A 24,076-nucleotide genomic window follows, 5' to 3' on the forward strand; every position below is an offset into this window, starting at 1 on the left:
TTTCTAATTTCTGTTCTTAATATTACTCAGCAATGTTGTTGTTTATTGTTTTTATTGTACCTATTCTAGAATCTAGATTTCTTGAATTCTAAAATTTATTGTTATTATTGTGTCAACTAAAAATGGAGTTAATATAATTTATTAATAAAATATAAATAAAAATGCATAATCAAAACCAGTTTTATTCATTAAAAAAATGCTCAAAACAAAATGCCATATTTAAAAACTTGTATATGAAACATAAAATTTTAATACAGTTAAAACTGGAATACAACAATATTGAGACTGAAATATAAAGTAAAATTTAAGTTCATTCATATAACAATAGGATGACTTTGGATTTGTGTAATTTGAGTTAATTTTACATGCATATGCACTTCAAGTGATAACATTCAGTATATTTCTGCCAATCGGATAAGTGGCTTCGAAACCAATATATTCATTATAGCTTTGATTTCGGCTATCAGCCGAATCAAACGCTTTTTCTTACATCGCAAAATCATAGCCTTATTGCCACTCTCAATTTGTGACTGTATTTTTATTATTATTTCAAACAAAGCTGCTTGTGAGGTTGTCACTTATTTACATATGAGATTTGGATTTATTAAGTACTAATTAACAATTGTTTCAGGAATTTTATACAAACTGGATGAATAAGAAGAGATTGTGGGGGAAAATTTTTAGTTTCACCCGTATTTCCTACATGTTCTTATAAATAGGTATAGCCTTGTTAATTTTGATGATCTTAGGCATTTCATCTTGTTTTAATGATGAATCAATAAAATTTGTTAAATCATCAGTCAATTCTCTGTGCATATTTTAAACATTAAAGTTGGAATTTAAATAAAACTCGTGCCGAAGTGGTATTTGAAAGGTTATTAATAAACTTAATGCACAAAACTTAAAGTTTTTCTCATATATTTTAGTTATTTGTTTGAAAAGAATTATTTTTAATATGATAATCATATATATGTATGTATGTATACGACTAATTAGTTACATTAGCAATCGCTAGAAAATTTTGTACATGTAAACTAGTTACAACTACCCACTAAAGTTGAAGCTAATAAACGTAAACTCAACAAACAAATAACGATTTTTTTCATTTGATTCTTATTTGTATAATGCTAAATAAATACAATCAAACTCCCCGGCATGCAATAATATGTAGTATAATATATTTATATAGATGTTTATACCTGTATGTTTAGTATGTGCTTACATAATTAGATAGTATTATGTACGTTTGAATAAAAAAGCACTTCTTTAAAAAAAATACGTAAATTTTCTTGTCGATTGCAGCACAAAGGTAAATAACGTGATTGTTGATAATCATTTTCATCATCATAATCATTATCAATATCATTATTTCTTTTATATTTTACTAGTATTTTTACCAAATCAATATTATGATAAAAATACAGAATTTTGCTTTATCACACACTCTTAACGAATAGAAATCGGGTTTTTTTTTTGTTTAATTTTTCTCTTCTTTAACATTATTATGTGACGAGTACTCAAAGAGAGGAACATCTTGAACTAAGTAAGCACTTTAATCCTTAGCTAAAAGAAAAGAAACTAGAAATAAATAGAAGAAATGAAGATGTTTATATTCACATAGTCACAAAAAAAAAAAGAAACCGCAAATAATCTTAAGATTACAAATTTATATAAATTGCATATACACGCATATTTATATACGCAAATATACTCACATATGAACGGCTTTATAATTGAATCTTTTTCAAGGTACAATAGATATTTTATGTTACTTTCGTATTGTATGTAAGTAAGTTTGTGTATACTCAATTTAAACAGTTAACCAAATAACTTGTATAATACTTAGTTATAACTAAATTGCATCTCCGATATACATACCTGCGTACATACATATGTGCCATATCAGTCGATAGAACCCAATTTCTCAAATGAACAGACCGGATTAAAGAAGCGGTTATAATATGAAAAAAATATCTGCCTGCCACGCAATTTGTTCGGAAAAATAGGCATAATTTGACTCTACATCTACCTGGAACGGAACTTATAACGAAACGGAACTTCTACCTGGAACGGAACGGAATAACTGAATATCACATTCTTATCTTGCTACTCTTCTTATAGACATATAAAATTATTTATATATGCATATAAATTTTTTAACTAAAATCAAGAAATTTATTAAAAATGAAAATTAATTTTTATTTTTTGCATATTTCTAGGTCACACACATGTTGGTTGCACAAAAATAATCAATTTATTACAAAACATTATGCGTTTCAATTAAATTTTGAAAATTGAATATCGGTAAGTTTTTAAAGTTTTTCTCTATATTATTTTCTTTTTTTGTGATTTGATAAATTTTTGTAATCAATTTGAAAAATTTACAAAAATATTTTTTACTATTATAATTTATTGCGAAATTTTTATTTTACTGACCTAAATTCTTTTATACTTGTAAAACATGAATTTTTATTACACAACAAAATGTTCGCATTACATTTATGCACTGTATGTTTGTATGTACATGCATAAAACATATAAATTTTTTAAAAACATTTATTTATTAAGATTACACCGTAAGTTTACTTTAAAAATTATATACAAAATTGAATTCTTAATCTGAAGATATTGGGCTCAAAATTTAATAAAATTACCTTTCAACTAGATTTATTGATATAGTGAAAATTAATAAGCTTAAATTCAATTGTTTGTGTCAGTAAATTTGTGGAATGAGCGGCAGGTCATATAGAAGTTTTCATGAATTCAATACTAAATTTTTCCTTTATTTGTTTAATATTTATAATCATAAATTCTGTACTTTTAAGCCAAAACATCTTAAGTCGTTTTAAGTCGAAATCGAGTTAAATAGCTCCATATTCTCAATTCAAAAATTTGAGAATTTAAACAATAACAAGAGTGTATACATTTTAAGTAATTTTAATTTCAAAATTCCATGTATAGAGAGGGCAAGAAGGCTGCAGTACATTTTCTAGAAGAATGGGCAGCTCTCATTCACAAGAGTATTACGCCAACCACTGCATTGATAATTTCTTTGAAATTCACTAGCATCCGAATTATAAATAATCAATTCATACGTCACTTACGATCTCTATTTGAAATTATTATATGTTTCGTTAAATAAATTTTAAAATCTTGAAATAAAAATAATTTCAATAATTTTATATTGCCAAAGAAATTTAAAATTTATTTCCCCCAATATACTTACTCAAAACTAATAAAATAAAATTTATTTCAACATCTTCTGAAATCTTTATTAAATAAAACTTGATCCACATTGATAAATTCTTATAACTTTTCAAATATGAGCATTTTATATACTTATTTGGGTATAGTCTGGGTATATACTACATGTACTCGGATTATGTAATGTCATATCTATGCCATTTTTATCAGGTAGAAACTTTAAACTTTTTCTTTAAATAAGAGAAAAGCGAGAGAAGAATGTATAGGTATAAAATAATCGTAACTATAATGCTATTCACTTCGTAAGAAAGGCAAAGTTCAATTTCCAAAAATAAAAAAAAGCTAAACCACTATATTTTTATATTGAAAAAAAAAAATATTAAAAACAAAAGGACCCTAATTGAAAAAGTCTAAGAAATAGTTAAAGGTTATGATAAGGGGGAATACTTTTAAAGCAATTGAAATTCAATTTTATCTTTTCCTTACTTTTGTGTATGCATCTATATGCGAGTTTATGAATGTAGAATATTGAAAGAAGGAAAACTTCTTAAAAAAATAAACAAAAAAAAAAAATTGCATCTTGTGCCATTCCAAATTATTCTATTGAGGTTTGCATTGATTCTTAGGGCATGAAGGAGTCATACTTATTTTTTATTTATTTTTTTTTTTCTTATTCTTAAACAAAAAATCCATTTTAAAAATCAGAAATTTAAACAAAAACAAATGAAAATATTTGAAGTATCAAAAGAAAAAAATCTTTTTCGAAAACTCTTAACTTTCTATTCCATTAAATTCATATCTTTATTATATTATTCGTAATAAGTGTATAAAAAAAGAAAATTTAAAATTGAAAATAAAAATGAATCCCAATTTGAACCTACAAACAAACAAAAATGCTTTTATACGAACAAAATCCGAAGACTATCAAAAATTTATCGGCTTATCATTTCAGTTGGTCTATTTTTTAATATTATGATAAAATAGAATTAACCCTGGAAATATTGGAATTGCAGTAATACTATATTAATAATACATGCATAATTCAGCAAAATAACTGAATAAGCTGAATTGTTAAATGATTCAGCAAAAATTACTTATAAGCTGAATTGTGTAGTGATTCAGTACATAGCAATATAAGCGGTGTTATAAGGTAGTTCATTAATAAATACTTATAACCTTAATTAGACAGTGATTCAGCAAAGTGAAATTACTTGAATAAGGTGAATTGTGTGCGGCGATCGAATATCACGGTAATTTCGTTGACAGGGTAACTATAATCAATTTAAAATTTGCTTCGGTGTGTAAGGGGGAAGGGGGTGGGCAATACTTGATGAGTTTATCTAATTCAATAGTTTTTTCATAAATATTATTAATTTTCGTTCTCTCAAAAATTTGCATTTCAACGATCATTTCTTTGATAATTTGTTGAATGTTTTCGGTTATTTCTCCTATAAGTTTTTAAGTGTTAGTTTTACAAATATGATATAATAATTTTTGTATTAGAAATCTATTTAAAATTTCAATAGAATAGACAATTATAGACAATATTATTTTTATTATCATTATTAACTTTTTACCAAATTGCTTATACAATGTGGTGCTAAATTAAATAAATATATCATCGCCTATTGCTAAATTATTTATAAAAATATTATATAGAAATACGATAACATGACAGTTATTGTACTTTCAACTGACACCCAACATATCATAGCATGAAAGCTATACTGCACTATGGCAATGCTATGACTGTTTGTCCAGTAGATCATGAACTGCTGCTTCAGTAGAACGTTTTCAAAAAGTAACTAATGGTCAACGAAAGAGATGGTAATGATAAGTGGAACCTTTCAATATTGAATATTCAACATAACGTAGTCTGTACCAGGTTCTATAAATTAAATATTAGTTCTTTGGACATTTGAAATATGCACTTTGCATATAATAATTTTTAAAGTTAAGCAAATTGAATGTTTCAATTAACAATATGAAACGTTTTAAAATACATACATATAAACAAATTTTTATCAGTGTAGTGGATGTATATATATAAATACAAAAAAAAAATCAATTTACATACATACTTACATACATAATATATTATTACCACTCATTAAAACACAACTTGTTTCTTTTAATTACGTAAAATTTTGAGTCGCTGTGAAATAAACCATAAAATTACAAAAAAAAAGAAAAAAATAATAAAAAAATCTCTTCAATTTTTATAAATTTACATTTAAAAAACAAGAAAAACTAAAATAAGAGAATCTTCATATAGCAATCACTTAATTTTAATTCATCATTTTTTATGTACGAGTAAATAGATATACGATGACGTTGTATAGATACATACATACGTGTATGATAGTATAATAGATAGACTATTGATGAATCCATATGTACGTCATAAGGATGAGATTGAAAATTTAAAGAAAAAAGTCAATACAATCTAAAAAGATGAAAAATAAAACGAGTTTCAATTCAGTTTACAATTTGATGCACCATCAATATTTTTTTGGACCAGGAACATGCAACCTACAGTCCACGTAAATATTTTATTAAGCAAAAAAAAAATTTTTTCTCAAAATTAATTTCTGGTTAAAATAGTTTCAATAGACACAACATATCTACCCCAAGTACATTTTAAAAAAAAATTCCAAAAAATTCAAGTTTTTCAAAAAAGAATAATTTAAAAATCACGAAATGCAAACTTTGAAATTTCGCATTGCAAGCAGTCCTTTTTCTAAAACCCTAAATTTTGAACTATTTCCAGCAGTAGTGTGGTTGGTATACCTTGGCCCTTTAAATCTAATTCTAATATACTTTTTATTATGGCCCATAGTCTTGTAAAAGATTGCACATATCTGATAATACAACAACAATATATGCGGTATAAAAATTCAATTCATGATGGATGAAAATTTACCGTTGATTACCTGCTTTTATAATAATATATATACAAACAAATTTACAAATATAAATATTGAAGTATTCTTTACATACATTTTATTTGGTATGTACTTAAAAATTGCTTACATCTTTTTTTAACTACGAGTGTATCTTCCACCATATTATATATACAAAATTTTTCTTATAATATACATATATATATGTATACATAATGGAATATGGTATACCATTATAATGCTTGTATACACATGAATATATAACACTCTTTATGAATTGCATGATAACCATTACTTTCACAAGACTTTACTGAAGCAGTTTACGGTCTACTGGACAAATAGTTAAACACATTATTTAAATAACGATATGTATATAACTACTACATATTATTTGTGTATAACTGATTCAAAAAAATCGGTATATTGCTAAAATAAATTAAACAAAAAAAAATTTAAAAAAACGGTAAGGAAAACCACTGCAAAATGCTATTATCATTCAAAAAACAAAAAAAAAATCATAGAGGAGGAAAAGTTCAATAAACCTCGAAGGTTTCATTAGCTTTTTACTATGTTCACTATTATTATTGGTTTAATAAATATGAAAAATAAGGGACCAACCAACAAACAGTTATGCTTTTGATGATTAATTTTTTTTCTTATTTTCTTTCTTTTTTTATTTTAACACAAATTATCTATATTTTAGTAAAATGCATTTAAAAATTTTATAAAAAAAAATGTGAAATAATTGCCCTGTTATCTACCTTTATTGTTTTAATGCTCTTGTTTATCTTTAATATAATGCTTCTATTTTACATTAATTAATTTTTATATATTATAGAAAATGAATATTATGGGTATATGGGGGTAAAATTGTAAGACACTTTTGTTGAGCTCAGAAATAGAAAATAAAGAGAAAGTTTAACTATGAGTTGTACTTGGGCAGATAATTACTGAAACACGAAGGTAAAACTATAATAAAATTCCTATTTTAAGAAACGATTATTTTATTTTAGAAGCATTAAGAAAAATAGATTAATTCCGTAGTAGATGTTAAGAACTTTTTGACAACTATTTAGATTTAAAAATTTCAAAAATTTCTTTTCATTTAAAAGTGCTAAAATGATATTGAAATCAATTTTTTATTACGTAAAGAATGATATTTTTCTTAACGTGTCTTTTGTTACGTTTAACAATATCAAATCAATTGAGTTCCGTTTACTATTTCATTATGACAACATGACGCTCTTAACTATTGAGCAAGCAATTCCATGTAGGCGAAAGTTATACTCTTAATTCCGTTCATTATAGAAAGACTGACGTTCAAATAACGCTTCCACCATGTCATATTAAAAAACAGTACGAAAACTTGTATAGGCTATGACATATTGAGTAAACAATTATCATCTATAATGTATTGAGCAAATTTTTAGCTATGGTACAAATGAAAGTTTTACTCTTAGTTACGTTTGCGTTTGATAACATCGAAGTAGCGCCTTCGTTTCTTGGATGTTATAAAACGATCGATAAGAATTGTTTGTTTAGTAAACAATTTCGTCTATACTGCACTCAACCAAAATTTTAATTAGTTTTCTATATAGTGGCAAATGTTAATGTAAATTGTCAATTATATTCATGTATGTATGAAAGCAATTGTGACTTTTCGCTCCATTACGTTGTAAATTTGATCAAAAATAGAATATATGAATTTTGAGTAAACAATATTTTGAGAAATATTTTGTATTTCTCTTTTTCTCTCTCTCACGCACTCGCTTATCTATGTATGAATGCGTTTTTAAATAATAATAATAATAATGTAATGTTCATTAGTGCGAAAACATTGTTGGACAATAATTATTATAACAACATTTTAAATTCGAAATAAAATTTAAAATATTAGAAAATATTGACAAATACTGCATATTCGAATTTAAAATCAATAAAATATATTTCAACAATTATACATATTTTAAAATAAAAAAAAAATAATTAATTATTATTTATTAAAAATAATTCATTATTCAATAATTTTAAAATATTCATTTTATAAATAATGTACAAGCGTAAAACACATGTTAAAACATGAATAAATGAATTTTAATGAAAGATATCTAATGTACACAGTATGTATGTATGTATATACAATCATATTAAAAAAAAAGCAAAATCTTGTTTCTAATAAATCAATGAAATGAGAAAAAAACGCACTTTTAATTTACAAGAAAATCATTTTGAAAAATTCTTTTAATTTTATATTGCAATCGAGTTAAAAAAAATGTAAAGAAAAAAATTAAATTTTATGTTTTTTCTCTTTTTAAATTTTAAACTTACGTTCAGCCAACTTTAAACACCTTTATTTTTCGTTTCTTTTTCTTTTATATATTCCAAGATTTAATGGGGCCGCATATTAAGTATATAGGCAGGTTGTTTCGGTACAATAAAATAAAATAAAAATAAAACCAGTTCAACGTCTAAATTAATAATTCAAGTGACAGTCAGTCTGCGATGGAAAAATTCTGCGAAATTCGAAAAAAAATCAAAGGCAAACAAATTAATTATTTCTATTTCGTGAAAAAAATAATTACAAAGTTTTATGATATTTAAAAAGAAATAAAATACTTTTATTAAAAAAAAATATTCGTATTTAAAACAAAAATGGTTTTTAAGGTTTGGACTTAAAAAAATTTTTTTTTTTAAATTGAAAGTTACCGGAGGCATTCAATATTTTTTCAAACAAATTTTAAGCTTTTCAAAATATGAAATAAATAAGCAAAAAAGCACCCAATATTGAATTTATGAAAATTAATAAAATTTTTATTTAGAAATTATTTTTGTTTTCAGTTTTTATTATTTTTAAATACTCATATACCGTACATACAGTTTCTTTATGTTAAAATTGTTTAAATTTTTCTGTATATATGTACATTCTTCCCATAACCTCTGATTGGGGTAATATTTATATTGTATATATGTACGTACGTAATGTACGTATATGCTTGAGCTGCGGCAGGTCAGAATGCCTATTCGGTCTCCTAACTGGACGCTGTCAGCTCAGGGGTCACGTAAGGCAGTTAAACCAGTTAAACTTGGGAAGGAACTTGGAAAAATGTTATGCGTCAATAAGTGCATTGCAGTTTATATACATATAGACATAAAATGCAATAATATTTTGCATCACGCTTTTACTATAATCTATTTAAAATCGCATACCTATTCATAAACATTATAATAAAAATTAATTAATTATTAGTTTTATCATTATATATACATACATATGGGTAGGTATAATATTAAATAATAAGAAATCATGCATGTATTCTATTCAGTCCCGGATTTACATACATAGACCCAGGGCGTTTTTGCAATTATTAATAATATAAACCACAAAAAAATCTTATGAGAAGCTACATAGAAGCATCCAAAATAAAAAAGAATTAAATTCAGCCTTAGCTACATAATTATTCGCATATTTTCATTCACAAAATAAATGCAACTCTGGTTTTAAAATTAAATGCAGTTAAGATTTCAGCATATTTTACACTTACATATTTATTTATAGATTTTAACATGTGATTTATTTTCTATATTATTTTAAAATTTTCTTTAATTATTATTTATTGCACTGCCCTGACAAGTATAAAGCTACTGCATTAACAAATTTTTACGAACTATTTCAATCGGATCAACTTCGATATAATTCGGGTAGCGTCTATAGATTTTATTAGGGCAATGTTTATAGCTAAAACTATAGTTGGAAAAAAATTGTATGTTAGTACATATGTATAAATCAAAGTTGATGTTCACAGTTAACAATTATTAATTCTACAATTGTAATATTTCTTCCATGTTCCAATATTATTAATTTCATTCGAAATCTTATGCAAAATGAAAAGTTGAAAAATTTTGTCAAAATCTAGTAAACATGCCGTTAAAATTTACAACTTGAAAGACGTATGTAAATATGCATAAAATTGTAGTATTAAAAAAATTTTATAAATTTTATAATTTCTTTAGTTTTCAATAATATTTCTTACAGGATAGTAATAAAATTTTTAGAATTTCTTGAATCATGAACTCATTTACCTACATAACTTTTTCTAAACTACATATATACACTTAAAAACTCAATATATGTTGGTATGTATGTATGTTTTATATATGTATACCTATACAAAAAACATTTATTTGCACATAATCATGAAATGTAATTTGTCAAACTTACACCATCACTTAAACTTTTCTTATTTTTCGAATAATTTTAATCTGATTACCATTTTTGAATTTCTTCATGCGTCAATGTCATTTTTGTTATATACATATAATTTCTCATTTTCGAGAGTTTTTCCGCATGTAGGTACAAAACCTATATTAGTGTGCATACTTGATTTTAAACTATGAAATTGCATTTTTAATAAAATTTAAATAGATTTGCAAAAAGTTTTTATTTCGAAAATTTTTTAATTATAAACTCAAAACTTAGTACTCGTATGTATGTGTTATACAAAAAATTACAAGATTTTAGTTAAAATTGTTTTTTAATACAATTTTTTTTTTTAAATTTTATTGCAAATGTAAAAACATAAATGTAAAATTTTTAATTTATTTATACGCCATGTAAAAATTCAGAATCTATGAATTACTCTCTGTGTACCTACCACCTTTCTATACAAAAATCAAACCTGGAAATTAAAATATTTCAAGGTTTAAACTATTTAACTTCCTTCATACATGAATTTAAAAAAAAAGGTATACTGACAATGAATTCGGATTCAATTCATGTTATGCACTATATCAGTCTTCGATAAAGTGCGCCCCATGGGTAAAATACGGAAAATTCAACTTCAAAATATGATCCATCATACTGCTTGCAAGAAAATTGCAACTTTTGATATAATTATGATTGCGACTATTAAAATTTTTCAAAAACTTTGAAAAAAAAAAGTTGAATTTTTGAGAACTCAATCATAAATAATAGATCAAAGAAACATAAAATTCCATACGAATTTATTATTGGCCACAAAAAAAAAATCAATAAAGTCAGTTGAAAATGTAATTTTTCTTATAAGTAGGTAATCTAAGAAACTCGAGTGGCCATACTCATTTAGTACATATTTGCCCATAACCCAAAAAAGTTTGCCGATGGCTGCACTTTATTATCAAGGAAATAAAATTATTGAACTGCACAGTTGTTTTAAACTTCATGAATTAAGAAAATTTGAGGTGCAGAAGGAGCAATCACAGAAACTATATAAGTAAAATCTATTTATAATTTTTTTTTTATCATTTAATTTCACCCTTTGATATGCATATTAACCCTGAGCTATTCACAATATCCAACAAAATAAATTACTATTTTAATATAAAAAAAAAAACTGTTTATTCCTACTCAAAAATTTCAATTAATAAGAATAGAATTTTGTTATAAGTAAGCACTAGAATAGAAATAAAAGCAATTTAACAATGCAATTCAATTTTAAATAATGGTAAAAACCATAAGAATAAACTAAATTTATGTTTCTAATTTTAATAGTCCTTAGGTTACTATTGTTATTGTTGTTAACTTTATATATGGCTCGCTTCTTTAGCAAAAGAAAAAAGAAACAAGGATCTTACATAGTTTATTGAATTCTTTTTTTTTTATTTTATTTAATATTATTATTTTGTGTAATAGTTAATAGTTTTAAATTTAAATTGAGCCCAAAGCTTTTGTTGTAATGATTTCCATTTTTGTTTTTAATTTGACTTGAGGAATTTTAAAATTTTTTTCATTTTTGCAACCATATCATCTCTAAGCGATAAACACAAGTTAAATTAGTTTGAAATTTAAAAAATTTTTTTTGGGTAAATATGTTGTAGAATATAAATATGTAAATGCATACATAAATATAAAATGAGTTTGAAATTCAAAATAACTCTCCAATATGTACATATCTAAGTTTTTGAAGAAATTTTTTTGTTTTTACTTGAAATAAATTTTGCTCCTGAACATAAAAAATTTTACTGAAAAATATTAGGCGTTTTCATAAACGCAGTACTATACTGACATATAGTGAGAACTGCGCAATATGTTTATGTTCATAAACAAAATATTGCTAGCCTATTGTTTATTCGTAAACATAGCAAACTTAATTTACTTCACAATATAGCAATATTAGATATGTTTAGCGCAATTGAGTCATAAGTCATATAAACTATACTTAATGATTTTATGAAATTGTTAAAAATATATTGCATATTTGTACATTTTGCAAAGTAATGGATTTCGCAGTATTTTATTTATGAAAATCTCTATTATCTCACTGAAGGGCCCAAGTACACATGCAAATTTTTACTTTTGCAGTTATTGTTTGATTGTAAAATCGTTTCATACAGATCTAAGCAATTAAACTATTTCGTCAATTCAACTCGATTAAATAAAAAACGCAATCGGTTTGTAAAACATTACATGCATTATATTGCATGCGATCATACAGTTGGCATATGCGAGCGCTTGGATATAAAACCGATGAAATACATACAAATAGGTAATCAAACAGTTGCAAAACTTACATGTCTACGTGAGTCTTGATTATTTTTAAAAAATTTACTGCATCCGATATCTTGGAATCAACCATAAGAATTTTTTAACCAATTCAATAATTTATTTGTTTTTATATTGCAAAGTTATTCTTTTATTAGAATTCCTTATTAATCACGATTTATGAAGAACCTAATAATAAATTTCATATATCTTATATAAGAAACAAATCTAGATTATAAAGATGAAATATTTTTAAAAAATTAAACGTATGAAAAGGAATTATTATATATGAAAACCAATACGCCTTTTTTTTTTAAAAAAAAAAACATATTTTAAGATCTCAAATCACAAGTAATTTTCTTCACTTTTAATTGCCTTATTTCAGATTTTTATGATTTTCCGCCACGTATACACAATATCGGATAAAAATAAATTACTTTATAAATTTTTTTTTCTTGTCCTTATATTATTATAAGAAATTTACACACCCCCAAGAGAATACTACTTTAAAGAGAACATGATATAAAAATGATTTAGAGAATATTTAATTAATTTATATCCGAACCTATTCAAATGTCAAATCGTATATTGAGAAAAAACAACGGCATAACTCAGAAATCAATTATTAAACTTAATCTTATTAAAATGGTATTAGAGGTTATTAAATCTACTAACATTTGAGGAATATGAAATGTCAATCTTTGACTTATGTAATATGCAAATTTACAATTAAACAATCAAAAATTATTTTTATAGTTTAGAAATTTTTTAAATATAGAAAAATCTTTAATAAGGGATGCAATATTTGGATGCTTTTTCTCAGGTACGAGTATACTTCCATAAAGACCTATAAATATATACGTGTGTAATAATTAAGGATAATTCCTTCATTTAGCTTTTATTTTTAACTCTTTTGACTTTTTTTTTATTGTTTCTTAGATCATGGCTACAATACCTACCTAACCCTATGTACTTTATGTACAGCCATGTAGAATAAACGCATTCATTACCTTTGTTTAAATTTTTTTTTTATATCTCGTAAATTATGTAAGTATATATACACATATTGTGTTCACATGTACAGATCAATTATATCACGTACAAAGCGCAAAAAAACTCCAAACAAGGCATAAAACATTATCAATTACTATATCAGAGGACAACATAAAAGAAAATATTTTCTACTTAAAAAAAAAATGAATGCATACCGCTTAACTAGAATCTCCCAATAAATGTAATAATAATTTACAGAACATAATAACCTTAATAATATGAGTTGCTTATTAAAATATATATATAAATATAAATATAGTATATACTATGTACATGATAAAATTCTATGTTATTTTAGTTTTGCTTTTTATTTTTAGATTTATTTTGATATTATTGTTGTAATTTTAAAAGTTAATGTTATCGTATAACACCTATATGATGCTATAATGTATATATATATATATTTCAAAAATTCTGTACAATCAAAGTCCATAATATCCAAAGTATTATGCTCCAACAACTTGTTCCGCCAAAAGGAATTGTTAACATTATTTATATATAGCTAATCGTATATGTTTGTATATAAATTTTTATTTAATTTAATTTTACATTGGTTTTTATAACTCTAGTTATAAGTATTGTATCCATATGTACATACTCTTAAATTATACTACTTGTATACTATATTTTGTAAATTCTTTTACAAGCTGATTTTTAAATTTTAGAACCAATCAGCTGTATTAAATTTAAAGTTAGATGCATTAAAAGCATTCATTCTTTATTATATATATGTTATTCAAATTAATCCCAGATGTAAAACATACAGAGAGAAAAAAAAAACAATATGTAAAACAAAATTCAAAATAAAATGACTAAAATATGTAGTTTATAATACACAAAGAACGGAAAACAACAAAAAAAAAATTTAAAACTAAAAAAAAAATAAATAAATTTTCTGATGAAAAAAATTTTTAGGAATCAAGAAAAAACAAAAAAAGAAGCAACATGGAATTTAATTCTTATGATCACTGATTACAGATGATTGTAAAGAGAAAAATTCTTTGTCTATTTTATATATAAAATATATGTAGTTAAACTCTTTAAATGCCGAGATTAAATGCAGAGTCCTATAAGGTACCCACAATACAGCATTGTCTTTTGTTTTATTTAAATAGATTCTATATATGGTTAGTGATCTGGTAGAAGTGTCATATGAGAATACAAAAAAAAACATATTTTAAATACATTATATAAATAAAATCCCTTTATTAAAATTTTTTTCTCAAAAATTCTAAGAAAATTTCATGCGTAATTCGATATTTTTTCATATTAAAGATTATTTGCCAAATAGGAGTTAAAAATGCAATTCTCAATTTTAATTCTCGAAAATTAATATTACATTTTATTTGAATTAAATAAATACTTTCAGGCATTATAAACGATTTAATTAAAATGGAAAATATTTAAAAAAAAAATTATAGTAAAAATTTTAGTGAAACTAATAAGTAAATTGCCTACTAAAATATTATATTGTATATGTATGTTACTCTGCTGTGTTAATTGTATAGAAGGATTTTAATTTTTTCTGCGTAGTTATTTTTGTTTTTATGTTCTTTAGGTGTAAATATAAAAGTTAATCACCTTAAAATACAAATTATAAAAAGTTGCAGTTCTTATTAAAACTGCTGAAAAGCCATTAATGAATTTAATTCATGTAGATATGTATATGCTGTTTATCCTGTGAAAAAATACATTTAAGTATCTACAACTAAAGTAATATTTAATTTTTAAATAGTTAAATTCATTAACTGATCAAAGATTTCAATGATTTTCAAGATTAATTAATTCGAAATGGTAATCAATTAATCTAAATACAAATTATTCTTATTTAATACAATTATATAATTATTTGCTCGTGTATTTCAATAAACCTTAAATATTTCGATTAATTTAGTTAGAATAAAATTAAAAAATACAAAATTTTTGTTGTACAAGTGGCACGGGTAGCCTTGTTACTAATTTTTATAAGGTTACTAATAATTTTGTGGTAAAAAAAAAACTTTAATTTAATTTTCATTTAAAACAAAAAATTCTTTTGGAAATTTTTTCTTTGTTTTGCGTTTTTGGTTTCACCAGTTGAATAAGTTTTTTTTTTTATTTTAATTTTATATTTTACTTATAAATAAAAAAAAAAGTTTAATTTAATTTTGTATTTTATTCTTTTTTTTTTTCATAAAATGTAATTGTTATACTATTTGTTAACTAGGCTATGGCAATTAACTGTCGAATAATTTTGTTATAATTACAATTTTTTATTTATGTGTGTTAAATGGAAACGGTAACAAGCAAATTAAAAAAAAAATGTTCAATTAAAATAAAAAATTATTGTTTTTTTTTTTTGTTTGTTTTCTATATAGAACAAAATAAAAAATAAAATAGTTGAAAATTAAATATTACAAATTTGTTTAAGTTTTTTTATTTAGTTATAGTAATTTTTTTTTCAACAGGTGTAATTTTTGTTTTTGTTTTATTATATTTGTTTTGTGATTATTTAAAATCAAATCGAGATAAAACGTAGAAATACCCTATAATATTATGGATAGTATAAAGGAATATAATGCATGGGATTTAAAATATGTTTAAGAACAAATTCGAGGCGAACATCCTTAATTATCTAAAATTTTATAGAACTAAAAACCAATTTCTTTGATATAAAATATGCTATGCCTACTAGTACAAAATTACATTTTATAAATAATTTCAAATTAATAACTATTATTATAAAATTATTATAATTATTATGATTAATTTTAAGGTTAAGTTGTAATGCTAAGAAAAAGAATGTTTTAAACCTAACATGCTAACATAAAATTTTATCATATTAACAAAAATAACCTTAAGAATTTTACCTATTATTTTGCTATAATTAAAATTACATAATATAAAATATTTCCTGATTAATTGATTTATTTTATTAAGACCTAATCTAAAGAACAATATAGACTTTAATAAAATAACTTTAAATAAAATTAAAAGAGAGCATAATTTGTGCGTAAATTTGTGCGTAAATTAATTATGTTCAAAATAAAATTTACAATTATTTCTAAATTAAACATTTAAAATTCTTAATAAATTAATTAATTTTTTTACTATGCAAGGAAATTTTCATTGTAATGAAAATAAATATTTTTTACTTTTACTTTCAAAAATTTTATTGGATTAAATATAAAAAAAAAATAATAATAAATGTTAAATATAAAAAGTAAGAGTTTTATGCTTACAACAACTATTTTTATAAATACGGTACATACAACAAAATTATATTTTTTTATATACTAATTTTTATGATATAATGAAGCTGCCACCAATGTATTGCAGAAATTATCAAAAAGTAAAAACTAATTTCACATTTAAAGCACCATTATACGGAGTATACTGTCACGTTTTCTACCAACTCTTCTAGTTTTAATATATGTATATCCTGCATGTTTTTAAAAAGCTTATAGAGTGAATTTCATCCATCGAACATTATTCGAACTTCTTTAATTTTTATAATATTTTGTTTAAACAAATGTTGTATTCTCAGAAAAAGCACCACATAGACGCATATTTTTGTCAAGAATTGCTCTTAAAAATTGTGGTCCACAAACACCTCTTGTTGTTGTTTTACTATTAACACGTAAAATATATTCTTTACAAACTGGTTCTGGTAAAAACTAGAATATAAAATAGAAAAAATATATATATTTTTTTTTAAATAATTTTGTAATTTTCTATAAAAAGAAAAATATATTTTGATAATTTCTCGAATAAATTGAAAAATATATAGTAATTACCAATTGTGTTGGAGCATCTTTATCAGTATTAAATTCATTTTTTAATTCCCTTGATTCACTAAATAAACTTAAAACTTCTACTGATGTTAAATTTTTTGCTCCACCATTTAATTCAGCATCATATCCTTTTAAAAGTTCTTTTAGGATTTCTTTCTGATTATCATTTAAATTTTCTGTATTATTAAATAATTTATATATAATACTTCTGGAATGTAAAATTGAACGTTCTAAAATCATCATTTCATTCAAAAGTAATTCCCATTTTTTTGGAGATGGAATCGTTAAAGGTAAAGCAGAATCTTCATTTAATAAATTCCATGGTTCACGAGAAATTTTACAAAGATTTTCATTAAATTTATCCTGAATATCTTTAAAAAATTCACTAAATTGTGAATTAGATAGTTCATCCTATATTTAATAAAAAAAAAAATAAAAGTTTAAAGAAATGATTTTATAATTATAATTTTATAAAAGTATACACCTGTAATTTAATAATAGCTGAATGAAATAGTGTAGATATTGTTAATTCACAAATTTGTCCAATTGTTCTTGTTTCCAAAAAATGTAATACTTTTTCTGCTTCTTTGGTATCATCAAAAAGACGTTTCTTTTATTATAATGAAAAAAAATATTAAAAATTTTAAATATAATTTCAATTAATTTTTCTTTTTATATCGTACTTGTCTTCTAGCAGGAACCGGTTTTGCTTGTTTCCAAACTGTTTGCCATGTATTACCAGGTATTTGCATTCTTTGACTTAATTGACCAATTGTTTCACCATTCTCTGTAATATTAAAAATTAAACATATTATTGTTAATTTTTTTGAATTCAATTAAACTTTGCTTATACTTTACCATTTGTTTCAACTATCCAATCTCTAGGACTATACCATCGTATAAAATCTTCTAATTTTCCACTTGGATTTGCTGCTTTAAAACTTTCCATATCAGAAAGTAATGATGCAGTCATCATTTGAGCACATAATTCTGATCCTGGTCCTAATTTTAACATTACTTCAGCATCATCATGTAATTGATCTTCAGTTTTTGGTACAGGATCTTGTGTTATTGGAATATATAATGCTTCATCGCTATCAATTAATGTTAAATCATTAAGTTTTTCAAGTCTTCCCTCCGGTTTATTATATAATTCATGACGTTCTGAATCTTTATTATCATTATCATCATCACAATCATAAAATTCTTCATCCGAATCTTCATCTTTTTTCATTGAATTTTTTCGTATACCTTTTTTTTCGATCATTGAAAATGGTAAATTACCTTCACGTACACGACGACGTTCCATACAAATATTTAACATTTGTAATTTTTGATGTAATAAACATGTTCGTGAATCTGGAAATCCTGGGGCAACACTAAATGAAAAAAAAAAAAAATGAAAAATGAAAAAATTTTGAATTAAAAAGAAATAATAAAGATTTTTTTTTGTTGTTGTTGTTTTTGTTATTCTCTTATATAATTAAATAAAATTATATTTAATGATGTAGAAATTTCCAACATCCTGACAATTAAATTCTGGTTTTTGTTTTTTTTTTTTACATATTGCATCCAAACATAACAGTTATACAATCAAACTATCAAAGTAAACACACACACTTGCAAACATATTTTGTGTATGAATTGATTCTATTGTAAATCTTAGAGATTTATTTTTTTTTTTTTTTGGTTTGAATCAATAGAGCATAAAGGAAGAGATAAATTTTATGAGGTTTTCTATTTTAATTTTAGTATTTACATTGTACTCTCCTATTCTATCTAACTTATTAACAATATCATTGTCTTATCCTTGTCAATAAAAATTTTGTCCTCTATATTTTGAAAAATGAAATTATTTTTACTCGAAATATGATCTGTTTGTTCTCATTTTTTTTTTTTACAATAATATTCATTTTGTTTTTCTTTCTCTATTTATTTTTATACTACTAAAAAAAATTTTTTTTAATTCCCTCTTTGTATTTTATTCAAATAGAAACATATTTAATGATGTGGGAACGATATGGAACCTGATAATTGAGATATAGGAACTGTTTATAATCTCATTTTTATTACAAAAAATTAGGAAAGTTATTATGCTTGGTAACTGATCCTTGTATATATTAAATTTAAAAGAACGTTCAAAGAAGTCGCAAGTTTTTAAAAACAAGCTGAAAATCATTTAATATAAGACTATTATGAATATGTCGGCAATTATTGAATTATTTATAAAAACGTTTATTAAAGAATTAAAAAATTCATTAATGAAAATAATAATTTATGTAAGAAGAATTATGCTTATGTCCAATTATTAATATTGCCCAAAAGAAACAAAACAATTATGATTTAGGCGCACAAAATGCGGTTACCAGATTTACCAGCAAAATCATCATCATTTAATGAAGATAAGGACTAGAAACTTGAAGTACAAATTACACTTTAAAAATTTAATAAACCTTGACTCTCGAAATTCGTAGCAATTTACACTTATAAGTTGAATTTTTGTGTTATTACCGTGCTAAAGCATTTTAGAAGTCAAGTAAATAATAAGACCATTAAAAGTCTTAATGAATTTCAATAATATTAATAGTTAATTTTCATATACATACTTATATGTAATTCCTAATATTGTTCTTATCATATACATATATAATAGGTTTTGTTAAGCAGTTACAAGTCCTTTTATATATAATATTTAAATAACTTTTTATACATGTTAAAGTAGCTATTATAGGGCTCAAAATTACTTATTGATTATATTGACTTTCTTTTACATATTATTATTAAAAATTAATTTTCTTTTTGTTCCAATATGGTTTTGTTGTATAAGTCACGTTACCATATATTCTTGTGATTTAATAGTCATTTTCAATTTCTTTCACATATAAACTATATTTGAGCTCGAAATAATATGTGTATATTTCAAATATATCTTATATAATATATAATTCAAAAAAGTGACAATGCATCCTTAAGTGAAACATAAGGAAAAAGAGAAACTTTTTATTCAACGATATACCGAGAGCATTTTAAAACAAAACCGAGAAAAATTCACAATGAAAATTTCTTATGTGAACCATTTTCTTTATTAATAGACAAAACACTTGACCTCCTTCTCCTTCCTTTCTATATTTAATATAATAAAAAATAAATTAAAAATGATGAATTAAAATATTAGGAATTTCAAAATATAATATTGGTAAATTCCAAATTTACAACTACAAATTTATTTTTTCATTGGAGTTTTAAATATTTTAGTTGGATTGTTCATTCTTCCTCTTAGTACAATAAATTAATAGTGATCACTTCCAGGCTACTAAAATTCAAACGAGTGGCCTTACAATACTAAGAATTTAGACTGTGCCATGAAGAGAATTTAGACAACCAATTGAATCGATTATCTCTTACTTTAATCGCTATGTAATCTACCTTAATCGCTACATATTCTACCTTAATCGCTATAATATTTTAATGTTAAATGTTACAAACTTTAAGTGAAAATTTCATTTCACTCATTTTAATAGAAATCAATTTAAACTGGCAATTTCTTATAGGTTCATAATAAGAAAAGGAAAATTTCATAGTACACTCGTACTTAGGACTTCGATATTTTTCTTAATATGTTCTTTTACATTTTCATTCTCTATTGTTTTTTCTTGATTTTTTAATATTTTTTCTTTTTATATTTTTTTTGTAGTTACACTTGAGACATTAAAGAAAAATTCTTTGTATTTTGTTTGTATAACAATGCAAAAAAGGAACAAAAGGACTTTTAAATGAGCAAGTGAGCCAATTACAAAATAGAATAAGTAAAAATGATTGCCTATAATGAAAAATGTAAAAAAAAAAATTGATCTTTTAAAGCAGATTTTACAATATTGTTCCTATTTTGGATTCACAATTTAAAACGACAGAAAATGACGACCATAATGCTTTCTTAAATGCATTTTTATTCAGTTTCGTTTTTTATGGAAGAAGTAAGCTTCCGGAAATCTTCTTCCTTGTGGCAAAAAAATCCTTTTATTTAGAGAATATATCTTGAGAATTTACTTTAATTAATTCTTAACCAATATACAATATTCGAATTATACTTGAACTTGACTCTCAAATCGTTAATAAATTTTATAAACCCCTAAAAATTCTTTTATCATTAAATTTTATGGAATTTAAATTCATAAAAGTGATAATAAAAACCTTACCTAATTTATATTTATTAGGAATTATTTTTAAATTGAAAAAAATTATTTTTATTAAATTTTTCATTATTTTTCACACATGGTTAAAATTTTATTAAAACATTTTAAATATACGTGATAAAATTTATAATGTAATTTCCTGTTAATCTTCTTCTAAGAACTAGGTCAACTAGGTTTTTAATATTAACAAGATTTATGATAATTGATAATCATATGTACACATACATATACATTGTATAGGAAGGAAAATTAATTAAAACACTCAATAAGAGAGAAATAAAATAGGAATTGGCAGGGTAATGAAAAAAGAGAAAAATAAAAATAAAATTCAAAGATAATCCGTGACTAAAAACAATTTTAATTCTAAAAATTAACTACAGAATGAAGATGAAATTTTTATATTATAGAAGATATCAATTAAGTTTAAAGATTCCAACAATAATCATTCCTTTTATTTCCTCTTTATTTTAGAATATTGTAAAGTTTTTCACCACTTAACTTTACTAAAAATGCACAGAAAACTTATATTGAGAATACTTTTAATTTTAAAGGATAGAGGATAAAGAGAAATCTTTACCATATGATTAGTTTAAGAAAAAAATGAAATAGAAAAAAAAACAAATAAAACCTTCAATAGCTGGCTTATTCCGTTTTCCCGACACAATAAAAAAAATCAAAATTGAAATTAACATTTAAATAATTGCACTCGATTATTGTAGTGACATCTATCGTCAAAAAAATTCCAAAATTAATAAAACCCAAGATAATCTTTTTAAAGAAAAATACTCTTGTAAATTGTAGATACTCTTAAATTACAAGAAGAAGAGAGAGAAGGCAAATGTCATATTTTTGAAGTCTCAGTTTAAGTCTTGTAACAGTAATATGCCATTCATTCTCGAACCAAATTTTCTTTAAATATCTTTAAATTTTTAAATGCTTTTCATTAAATCATCTATGAATAGCAGTGTTTTGACAGTGAAACGTATGTCAGAGTGTGTAATATTTTTAGGGTGAATTTATCAAAAATATTTTTGATAAATTCACCCTAAAAAAGAAAAAGGATTGAACTTTTATTTTAGTTGTTCGATTTGACGATATTTTTTTCTCTATTTTGCCCGCATATTTTCAAAATATTTTCGACATTTTTAAAACAAAAATAGATCGGGAATATTATATAATAGTTTCGATTCTTTTTATTTCTTTTATTTTATTTTTGATAAAATATTTTTCTTATTTTTAATTTATATATTTTTTTTTTTAATTTCCAGGGGATTTTAACGAAAATTTGAAAAGAAAAGTTGTATGAAGAAAAATTTTCTATATGAATTAAATGTACGTGTAGAATACAAAAATAATTTTAACAATACAAACATATTAAATTCATGTAACATATGTATGTATACAATATATGCATACATATAAATATATAACAAATGCATAATATAGAAAGACAACAAATTTAATATTAGGAACGAGAGAAATGAGAAATAAACGAAATTTTTCTACTATCAGAAATAGTAACAATAAGTGTAACAACAGTAATAATAACGGTAATAAAAACAAACTGCTGGCAGCAACAAATACTTTAAAAGTAAACGAATTAATTACAACACAAAAAATTAATATAAGAAAAAATTATAGAAAAATGTATTCAATAAAAAATCACCAAAATAATTTTATAAATAGGCAACAACAAAATTTCTTCTGGTTTCCTAATTTAATAGCAATAACATTAGTATTATTGTCTATGGAAATTGTTAATGTTACAGGACAATGTCCATGGCAGCGTGATGTACCAGATTTACAGACATCATGTATATGTGCTTATAATTTAGGACATGAATTATCGGCACAATGTGATCAAGTAAGTAAAATAAAAAATAAAAATAAATAAATAGAACAATAATGAAATATAATTATATTTGTTAATATAATTATTTGTTCATGTATTAAGGCATTATAATTGCCAAAATTATTCTATAATATTTCTTGGCATAAACATTAAATATTAACGAATAAATAATTAATAAACGCACACTGTTATACATAATAAGAGATACATATAAAATAATATGTGTGTACCACAAAAAAAAAAACGATTAAATTTAGAAATTTAATAACACGCCAATTGAAAATATGCAACAGTATTTATGCTAGACCATATCCAATATATTGCATTAATTAAAATTTTGAATTAAACTCTTGTTAAATTCATAGTTATTGCTGTATAACAAACCAAATACATACTTGTACATACAATTACTTAAGAATTATTTATTTAATTGTGCCTCTTCATTTCAATATAAATTATTATTAATATCCAATTAGCAGTGATCTGTTATACAATTTGTTATACTCGTGCAATACAATGTTTTCATATTAGAATTGTTATATATCATTAAATTAATTTTATGCCAACATTTTGATTAATGA

The 24,076-nt window shown here is 23.4% G+C and overlaps 2 protein-coding genes across 5 annotated transcripts in view; one reads left to right on the forward strand and one right to left on the reverse strand.

The window, feature by feature from the left end:
• Positions 1-24,076, forward strand: part of LOC129605822 (probable serine/threonine-protein kinase DDB_G0278509) — a 91,057-nt gene that overhangs the window by 60,837 nt on the left and 6,144 nt on the right. For all 4 annotated transcript variants that reach the window (XM_055515812.1, XM_055515808.1, XM_055515801.1 and 1 more), the window contains exons 3-4: positions 2,220-2,304; positions 22,912-23,507. In XM_055515812.1, coding sequence (XP_055371787.1) covers positions 23,124-23,507 — 384 coding nt within the window. In that variant the 5' untranslated portion in view covers positions 2,220-2,304; positions 22,912-23,123. The remainder of the gene's footprint in view (positions 1-2,219; positions 2,305-22,911; positions 23,508-24,076) is intronic.
• Positions 16,765-24,076, reverse strand: part of LOC129605842 (rab3 GTPase-activating protein catalytic subunit) — a 28,794-nt gene continuing 21,482 nt past the window's right edge. Inside the window, exons 3-7 of the mRNA XM_055515821.1 lie at positions 18,309-18,829; positions 18,134-18,237; positions 17,935-18,060; positions 17,454-17,861; positions 16,765-17,333 (exon numbers count right to left, since the gene is read on the reverse strand). Of these exons, the coding sequence (XP_055371796.1) occupies positions 17,181-17,333; positions 17,454-17,861; positions 17,935-18,060; positions 18,134-18,237; positions 18,309-18,829 (1,312 nt within the window). The 3' untranslated portion in view covers positions 16,765-17,180. The remainder of the gene's footprint in view (positions 17,334-17,453; positions 17,862-17,934; positions 18,061-18,133; positions 18,238-18,308; positions 18,830-24,076) is intronic.

Source organism: Condylostylus longicornis, unplaced genomic scaffold, assembly GCF_029603195.1.
Source record: "Condylostylus longicornis isolate FDR11 unplaced genomic scaffold, ASM2960319v2 ptg000002l, whole genome shotgun sequence".
Taxonomy (NCBI): Eukaryota; Metazoa; Arthropoda; class Insecta; order Diptera; family Dolichopodidae; genus Condylostylus; species Condylostylus longicornis.